The sequence below is a fragment of the Tupaia chinensis genome, unplaced genomic scaffold, assembly GCF_000334495.1.
Source record: "Tupaia chinensis unplaced genomic scaffold, TupChi_1.0 Scaffold000403_1, whole genome shotgun sequence".
Lineage (NCBI taxonomy): Eukaryota > Metazoa > Chordata > Mammalia > Scandentia > Tupaiidae > Tupaia > Tupaia belangeri.
Window position 1 is genome coordinate 137,663 of NW_006159905.1, and position 9,245 is coordinate 146,907.

General features: G+C 55.3%; 1 protein-coding gene and 2 non-coding genes across 3 annotated transcripts; 1 reads left to right on the top strand and 2 right to left on the bottom strand.

Moving 5' to 3' along the window:
- Positions 1-3,462: 3,462 nt before the first annotated feature.
- On the bottom strand, positions 3,463-3,572 carry LOC114008848 (U6 spliceosomal RNA). Its single transcript, XR_003550347.1, has one exon. It is a non-coding gene; the product is annotated as a U6 spliceosomal RNA (small nuclear RNA).
- A 977-nt stretch (positions 3,573-4,549) lies between these two features.
- LOC114008854 (U6 spliceosomal RNA) lies at positions 4,550-4,659 on the bottom strand. Its single transcript, XR_003550353.1, has one exon. It is a non-coding gene; the product is annotated as a U6 spliceosomal RNA (small nuclear RNA).
- A 3,336-nt stretch (positions 4,660-7,995) lies between these two features.
- On the top strand, positions 7,996-9,227 carry MCCD1 (mitochondrial coiled-coil domain 1). Its single transcript, XM_006154246.3, has 3 exons — positions 7,996-8,257; positions 8,730-8,945; positions 9,019-9,227. The coding sequence occupies exons 1-2, from the start codon at positions 8,096-8,098 to the stop codon at positions 8,913-8,915; spliced, it is 348 nt and encodes a 115-aa protein (XP_006154308.1). The 5' UTR covers positions 7,996-8,095; the 3' UTR covers positions 8,916-8,945; positions 9,019-9,227.
- The last annotated feature ends 18 nt before the right edge of the window (positions 9,228-9,245 follow it).

Genomic DNA, 9,245 nt, shown 5'->3' on the forward strand with positions numbered 1-9,245 from the left:
GAGAAGCCCAGGGGTGCAGTGAACCTCTCTGGGGAGTGGGGAGGGGCGTGAGGGGACACAAAGGAGGGGTTCTGGGGGCCTCAGTGGACCTGACACTAACGGGGAGGAGGGCCCAGTGGGCGTAGTGCTGGGGACTCAGGCAGACAATGGTGGCGAGTGTGTGAGAGGCGGAGGTGGAAGGAGCGGGGCTTGGGCTCTGTCCCGGAGATGAGGAGGTTCAGGGCGGTTGAGTCTTAGTGCTGGTGTGTGACCCTGTCCCGACCCCTGATCACGGGATGAATGCCCAGGGAGAAGGGGTCTTCCAGGATGCGCCCGAGTTCATGCTTAACCCTGAGAGGTGAGGGCACCATGCCAGTCTCAGGTCCACTCTGACACCTGCCGCTGAAGGTGCCACTCCAAGGCACCACAAGTGACCTTGGCACAGGGGCCTCTTCTGGCCTGTGGAGGAGGACAGAGCCTTCAGGGAGCTGCGCTCCTAGTCCTGCTCGTCCTGATGGTGGGTCACACTGTGGAGGGCTATGTGGGCATTCAGATGTTGTTTCCAAGAAAGACGATTTTATTCAAAAAGCCAAGTAAATGGGGCCAGCAGATGGTGTAGCGGTTATGCCGCTGGACTCCCATATGCCGCTGCGGTTCAAGTCTTGGACCCGGCAGCTTGAAATTCACGGCAGGCGCATGTGTGTGCGTGCCCAAGATCTCGGGAGGAGGTAAGACTGAGGCTGAGTTAGGAACACCCAGGAGTAGAGAACTGAAGGGTGAGGAGGACGGAGCCAGGGAGGAGAGCCATGTGGGAAGGGCTGGCCTAGCGACTCCGTGGGGCTGTCTGCAGGTCTGTCCCGGGTGAAGGGTGGTGTCTGTGGACGCCTGTATGGACCAGCTCTAGTCCCGAATTCCCAGGGCTTCCAGGTCCCACTGCCTGCTCCAGGAATTCACAGCCTTGCATGAGCCCAACACTGAGTCACCCACTGTCCCTTTTTCCCCGTGAAGACTCAACCAGACTGAGAAGCCCCAGAGGACTTTGAGCCAGACAGGACCCCAGACACCACCACAGACTTCGAGGACCTCAGTGGAAGGACCCATGCATCTCTGGTCCCAGGTCCCAGAGGCTGCCGCTGCCCCCTCCAAAGCTCTCTGTCTCCTTCCCTCCGGTGGCCCAAACACCTGACATTTCAAATTGGACCCCTCAGTTCCTGCTCTGTGCTACTCCTTACCCAAAATCTCATTCTGCCCTGATGACTAACCCAGGGCTTTGGGGGCCTGCAAGCCAAGGGAGAGGGCCCAGAGCCCCAGGCACTGCAGATGAGTCACAGCCACCAGCCAGGCAGTAGCCAACCATGACTGCAACTCAGACGGCCCCTTCCAGCCCGGGAGTCAGGAGAAGCAGTTAAGGGCCAGAGCCGCCGGTCAGTGGGGTTGCTGCGTCCACACGAAAGCTTGCTGAGGGAATTCAGGAAACCAGGACCAACTGGTAGACACCAAACACGTGCATGGCTCGACACATCCCTGTCCTGCTGCAGACTAAGCTGTGTCCCCAAAAAACCCCATGCCAAAGTTCTAACCCCCACTGTGATTGTAGCTGAAATGCAGCCTTTAAGGAGAGAGGTAAGATTAAATGAGGCCGTAAGGATGAGGCCCTAGTCCTACAGAAGAGATTTTTCTTTTCTTTTTTATTTTTTTTTTGGAGAGGTTTTCGCTATAGTGTGCGTGCACTCGCCAGAGAGAGACATAGAGACAGAAAGCAAGAAATCACTCCCCAGGGGGGATGGCCACGGCGCAATCCCTTCTCCTCCATTCTCCTCTTGGGATCTTGGGCACACACGCACACGCGCATGGCTTGAGTTCCGAGCCACTGGGTCCGGGACGCAAACCGCAGTCGACTACATGGGAGTCGAGCGACATAGCCATTACGATAACTGCTGGTTCCCCAGAAGAGATTTTTCTAAGACCGAGGTACCTCAGAGTCTCTCTCTGCATGCACACACAGGGCCAGAGAAGGGCGCACTGAGAAGGTGGCCATCTCTCTGCTGGCCAGGAAGAGAGCCCTCACCAGAAACCTAATCTCCCAGGACCGTGATCTTGGAGGGTATCATGGACTGAATGTGCCCCCCCCCATTCACGCATCGAAGCTCTAGCCCTGAGGTGATGGCACTTGGAGGGGCACCCCGGCAGGTGGTTAGGCTCAGATGAGGCTACGAGGAGGGCCCTCACGGTAGGATTAGTGGGAGAGGGAACAAGATACAGCAAGCAAGAACGCAGCAGGCCCCAAGGCAGAAGAGGGCCCTCACCAGGAATCCGATCTGCCGGCATCCTTGTCTCACGCTCCGAGCCTCCAGAACTACGAGAAACTGACTTCTGTTGTGTAAACCACCCAATCTGTGGTCCAGGGACAGCTCCCGAAATCCAACACAACTCCTTCCCCAGTCCCAGACCCAGCCTGAAGGAACTCTGATGGCACTACTTATCTGTTCTTTTAACAAATAGTGAGTGAGTGCCCTGTGCCAGACACCGCCCCAGACCTGGTGATCATTTATTCGAAGGAGACAAAATACTCTCTCCTGAAGGTTACAGTCTGACAGGAAAGACAGGAAAGCAAACATATTAGGTCGATGACCCAATAGTAACAGTAAATGATATGGTAAGTGTTCATATTATTTATTGCTGGGTAACAAGTCTAAAAAAACGACCCCAAAACAAAACAACTTTTAGGGCCAGGTGTAGAGGTTAAGGTAACTGGGCTCAACATGGCCAACTGCATAGTTCAAGACCTGGACACGGCGGCTTGAAAAACATGTCGGGCACGTGTGGGTGTGAGCTCAAATCCTGAGAGGAAAGTGGAAGAAAAGGGATTGCAGCCTGGCCATACCCTTGGGGGGTGATTTCTCACTTTCTCTCTCTCTCTCTCTCTCTCTTTCCAGCAAGTCCACATTCCCTATAGCAAACTAAAAAAAAATAAAGAATATTTATAACCCCTCATCCTGTGGCTTGACTGGGCTATTGGGCAGTTCTGCTCAGTGTGAGATGGACTAGGGTGCCTCATCTGGAGGCCGGGCTGGCCCAGAAGACTCTAGAGGGTGCCCATACCAGGCAGCTCACTGGGGCTGGTCCCACGTGGCCCATACATTCCTCCATCTGCTGCTCCAGCGGCCGGCCTGCTCTCAGCTCTACCCTGGGCTCTCGGGGTGTTTCAAGAAGCCAAGATCCAAAAGGCACCTTATGTCAGAACCCAGAAGTCAGGCAGTGTCATTTCCCCATGTTTGGCATCAAAGCTTGTCACAGATTTAAGGGGAGAGAGTTCAGGCCCCGCCAAAGTCCATGTCAAACTGCTAAGGAACATGGACAACAGCAGATGTTGAGGCCTCCTTTGGGACAAGGCTCCTTTATCCTTGGAAAGTGATAGGAGATATAGTTTTAAATAATGAAAAGTAGACAATTGATAAAAAGTAACAGAAGAAGGAGTGCTTTATTTTTATGGCATATTTAATGAATTTTAATGTTACCCTTACACAGGGACCATACTAATCTTCTCTGTACGGTCCCAGTTTTAGAATATGTGCTGAACACAGAAGCAGCACTTTAAGAGAGATTTTTGCTATAGGGCACGTGCACTCACTGGAGAGACAGTGAGAAAGAGACAGTGAGAAAGAGACAGTGAGAAATCAGCCCCCAGGAGGGATGGCCATGCTGCAATACCTTTGTGTTTTGTTTGAGAGGTTTTTTGCTATAAGGCGCGTGCACTCGCCAGAGAGAGACAGAGAGACAGACAAGAAATCACCCCCCCAGGGGGATGGTCACCCTGCAATCCCTTCTCCTCCATTCTCCTCTGGGGACCTTGGGCATGCACACATACGCACCCGGCGTGAGTTTTAAGCCACCAGGTCTGGGACATGAACCACGGTCGACTACATGGGAGTCTAGAGACATAGCCATTACGCTAACTGCTGGTCCCACCTTTGTGTGTTTTAAGTTCACCCAGCATCTCTCTCTCTCTCTCTCTCTTTCCAGCAAGTCCACATTCCCTATAGCAAACTAAAAAAAAATAAAGAATATTTATAACCCCTCATCCTGTGGCTTGACTGGGCTATTGGGCAGTTCTGCTCAGTGTGAGATGGACTAGGGTGCCTCATCTGGAGGCCGGGCTGGCCCAGAAGACTCTAGAGGGTGCCCATACCAGGCAGCTCACTGGGGCTGGTCCCACGTGGCCCATACATTCCTCCATCTGCTGCTCCAGCGGCCGGCCTGCTCTCAGCTCTACCCTGGGCTCTCGGGGTGTTTCAAGAAGCCAAGATCCAAAAGGCACCTTATGTCAGAACCCAGAAGTCAGGCAGTGTCATTTCCCCATGTTTGGCATCAAAGCTTGTCACAGATTTAAGGGGAGAGAGTTCAGGCCCCGCCAAAGTCCATGTCAAACTGCTAAGGAACATGGACAACAGCAGATGTTGAGGCCTCCTTTGGGACAAGGCTCCTTTATCCTTGGAAAGTGATAGGAGATATAGTTTTAAATAATGAAAAGTAGACAATTGATAAAAAGTAACAGAAGAAGGAGTGCTTTATTTTTATGGCATATTTAATGAATTTTAATGTTACCCTTACACAGGGACCATACTAATCTTCTCTGTACGGTCCCAGTTTTAGAATATGTGCTGAACACAGAAGCAGCACTTTAAGAGAGATTTTTGCTATAGGGCACGTGCACTCACTGGAGAGACAGTGAGAAAGAGACAGTGAGAAAGAGACAGTGAGAAATCAGCCCCCAGGAGGGATGGCCATGCTGCAATACCTTTGTGTTTTGTTTGAGAGGTTTTTTGCTATAAGGCGCGTGCACTCGCCAGAGAGAGACAGAGAGACAGACAAGAAAGCACCCCCCCAGGGGGATGGTCACCCTGCAATCCCTTCTCCTCCATTCTCCTCTGGGGACCTTGGGCATGCACACATACGCACCCGGCGTGAGTTTTAAGCCACCAGGTCTGGGACATGAACCACGGTCGACTACATGGGAGTCTAGAGACATAGCCATTACGCTAACTGCTGGTCCCACCTTTGTGTGTTTTAAGTTCACCCAGCATGAGTTTTAAGCTGCCCAGTCCAAGACGTGAACCATGGTCAGCTATGTGAGAGTCCAGCGACGTAACTGTTACACCACCTACTGGTCCTGCAGAAGCGGCACTTGTAAAGTGGGTCATGTGGGTGAGCTCCGAAGCACCATGTGAGCAGACCTGAAGGAGAGGCACTGAGCCATGCAGGCATTTGAGGAAGAACATTCCAGGATCACCCTCTGCACACACCCAGGGCCCTACACAGGGGTAGCCCCTGAAGTGCAGCAAGAATGGGGGCAGCCATGCTTAGGGAAGACTCCAGCAGGGAGACTGGGATCTGGGACTCCCCTTCCAGTTAGGGGTCCTGGGGTTGGGGAGTGGAAGCCTGGGAGAGGAGGGTGCCCTATCTCCGTGTTCTCTGCTGTACCCTGCTCCCTGGGACTTGTCACTGACAGGGAGTGTGGAGAGTCACATGCACCAAAATGGCTGACATGACCTTCGTACAAGGACCTTCAAGTATCCCTGTTCCGGGAGTAGACAATGCACCCTGAGACTTCCTCATTCAGGCAGGTCCTCAGTCAGGTCCGCGACAATTCTCGAATGTTTGTTCTCTGGCCCTCAATAAACAAGTGACTGCATTCCATCTTGAGCTGTGACACTGTGTCGCTCCTGTGCTGTGACGCTGCGCCGGTTCCAGACCTCCGCTCTCTCACTCAGGCACCCTGCTCGATTGTCCTGCAGGCCGGGACAAGGGAGGACTCAGGGCAATGCCTCCCTGCTGTGCAGAGCACTTCACCTCACATCGGCAACGCTCTGATCTGGCTGCAAGAAGGGAAAGGGCCAACCCCAGACTTAGGACCAGACCTAGGCCCTTCCCTGACACCCAATCACTTCCCAACGATCCTGCCCTTCAAGGCCAATTGGATTAAAATGTTCTCTGTGCTTCACAATACAGCCAAGTCCTGATACGTGAAATTCTGGGAGACACACTGAAACCATAGCAGACACCCCACACAGTAAGCCCATTCTCCACACAGGTCTGTGTTGTAGCTTGTGTTCTGGTCTCATGGGCTTAGATAGTAATCATTTTATTGCCTAATATTTGGAGACTTTTCTTATTTTTTAAAAACAATTTATTATTTCATTTTTTAAATTATTTCTTCCTAATTTACTATAGTGCTCATGGGGAAAGGGGGCTTGCAGCGAGAAAACAAGTACCGCCAGGTCCAGGACTCAAACCATGGTCAGCAATGAGGAAGTCCAGTGCCTAAGTACCATGCCACTTGCTGACCCCTGGAGAAAAATTTCACGCTCCAGTAGGAAGTTTTACTGGGACCAGCAGTTAGCGTAATAGCTATGTCGCTGGACTCCCATGTGGTCGACTGCGGTTCGAGTCCCAGACTTGGTGGCTAAAACTCACACCGGGTACGTGTGCGTGCGTGCCCAAGATCCCAAGAGGAGAATGGAGGAGAAGGGATTGCGGCGTGGCCATCCCCCTTGGGGGGGGGGTGATTTCTCGCTTTCTGTCTGTCTCTTTCTGGCAAGCACACGCCCAATAGCAAAAACCTCTCCAAAGAAAAGTTTTACTGACTAAACTCTCCAGAACAGGCAAGAGAAAAACGTTAGCAGAGCAAGGATTCACACGTATGTCCCTTTCACATGGAATGTTCTCCTGGTCCTGCTGCCTTTCCACGTCCCTGGGCCTGGGGCAAGGCAGACCCCCTTGGGCCACGAGAGAACCATATGGAAACACCTTCCTCCACCCTCCCCCCAGCCCTACAGCTTCTGCTCTGGCTTGTACCCATTCTCCCTCCCCGCCCTGTGGCCCCCAGGACCAGCTGGCTCCAGGGGGAAGTGAGCCATTATTGCCTGGAGAGTAGAAAAGTTCAGAGCCTGGGACCGGGACTGGACAGCAGAAATGAAGGTTGGAGCAGAAGGGACTTCCAAAAGGGGTCAGATGTGAGTAATGAATGTGACTGAGGACATCCCTGGCACCTCTACTTAGGAGTGAGAGGGGCCCTATGTCCGAGGATAGGGAGCAAGGACAGGGCCTGACGGAGACTCCTGCAACCTCATCTGGTCCCACCAACCCAACCCCATGTCTCAGGTCACCGAGGGGCCTCGAGGCCCAGGTGCTCCCCACACAGGTGTATCTTAGCTCTTCTCTGGGCAAAACCCCAGCTGGTTTGCAGAGAAGTGGCTCAGATGGTCTCACGACCGCAAGTCCAAGCAGTAAACTGGGCAGCAGCTGTCCAACTTCGGGAAGTCCTGCCAGCCAAGTCATGTTTTTCAGACGATCTTCCTTACCCCAGAGGGTCAAAACTGAAACCATCCACTCTCTTGAGCCACCTCTGCCCAAAGGGTTGGGACTTCACTCCCAGCAGGATGTGCCTTCGGAGCCCCTTGCAGGAAGCACACGTGTACACGACTCACACAGGCAGTGTGAGCACAGGGCCAAGGCAGGGACGGAGGCCTGTACTGGTGTCACCTGTCAGCCAAGGTTACGAGCTACAAAGGTGCTCTGACCAGAGACGGAAAAGCCCTACAACGTGAAAGGCTCCACAGGGATAAGAAACAGTCGTCCTGGACCAGGAAGAGAGGACCGCGAAAGGAGAAATCAGTCCTTGAGCCATATCAGGGTAAGATGTGAAGTCGGGTGGACCTAGGAGCGAGCCCTCCAGCCTCCCATCAGCAAGCTGTGGGGCCTCGAGCACACCGAGTCCCCAGGAAGGCCCCACGGACACTGAGTGCTGAGACCGTGGGAGCCGCTCTCCTCACCTGCAGCCAGTGAAGCACCCCTTCCCAGAGTGGAGGGAACATGGGGAACAGACACAGCGCCCTGGGCAGGCGCCTGCGTCCTGAATCAAGTTCTGCCTGAATGACAGGAACTTTTCCATCAAGGGCAGTTGTTCCTGGACTCTGGGGCCAGGCTGAGAGGTGGGGGCACAGCGGGCAGGGGCGGGGGCCTGGGCAGAGCCGGGCACTGAAGCGAGGCCAAGGCCTGGACGGAACCAGTTCCTGGTGGCCGCTGGGCAGCTCAGACAGCTCCCAGCCTCACCGCCATGGCGACGCCTCTGTCCTGGCTCTCCCGGTGCTGTCGCCACCTCCTGTCCTCCTGGTCCCTGGCTCCCCGGAGCTCCCGGGGCTGCTCCCAGAACCCCAAGGCAAGCACAGAGGAGCAGACCAACTTCACGGACAGTGGGAAGATGAGGTCGCCCCCCAGGGTAAGTAGGAGCCCCCCAGGGTAAGGACAGAAGGGTGGAGGGCAAGAGAGAACTGTGAGGGCAGGGGGAGATAAATCCCCTCAGTCCCCTCTTGCACTCCCCACCCCACCGAGGCCTGTCCTCAGGGCTCCCTCTCCCCACCCAACCTCCCTGCCTCCCAAGCAGCAGTCCACAAGTCCTTGAGCAGCAGTTCCCCCCCCACCACTGTTAATTATTTATTAGGGAGGGACAACCAGTCCTCCCTGTGACCCTACATCCTGCCCGAGGAGCCCAGGTGCAGCTCCCGGGCCGGGAGCCTCTCCACCCCACGGCCTGTGCCCACAGGGACGACCCTGGCTTCTCCAACAGGGGCCTTCAGCTAATGGGGTCAACAGCGAGGAGGGTGGCTTCAAGTCCAGCCACAGCCCCCCACCCCCCGGCCTCTGAGGGCCTCAACTCCCTCCCTGGCTGATGCTCCCTCACCCCTGCACAGGGCCCCCCGTTCCAGCGCACAGCGGAGCTGGCCCAGGCTGAGGAGCTGCTGGAGCAGCAGCTGGAGCTGTACCAGGCCCTGCTGGAAGGCCAGGAGGGCGCCTGGGAGGCCCAGGCCCTGGTGCTCAAGATCCAGAAGCTGAAGGAGCTGATGAGGCGGCACAGGGAGAGCCTCGGCGACGCCTAGCTCCCCACGGCCCCCCTTTGTCCTCCCCTCCTGACGCCTAGCTCCCCACGGACCCCCTTTGTCCTCTGCCCCGCTCCCCACGGCCCCCCTTTGTCCTCCCCTCCGCCCCCAGGAGCCTTCCCTGGACACACTCCAGCCTTCCCCAGGCCCCAGGCCCCAGGAGACCTAGGCAGGGCCGGCACTTGGAAGCCGCTGGGAGCCACGGCCTCTGCAGTGCAGCCCCAGCCCCGTGACCCCACAGCAGGACAGGGCCTCACAGGGACCTCCCGGGTCACTCCGTAACACGACCTGACCCGCCACAATAAAGGGGCGGAGCACAGACACCACAGA

Excerpts from the sequence above, each read along its gene's own strand:
- MCCD1 (XM_006154246.3), top strand. The coding sequence starts at position 8,096 with ATGGCGACGCCTCTGTCCTGGCTCTCCCGGTGCTGTCGCCACCTCCTG. Across the intron at positions 8,258-8,729 it reads AGATGAGGTCGCCCCCCAGG|GGCCCCCCGTTCCAGCGCAC; the intron begins GTAAGTAGGAGC and ends ACCCCTGCACAG.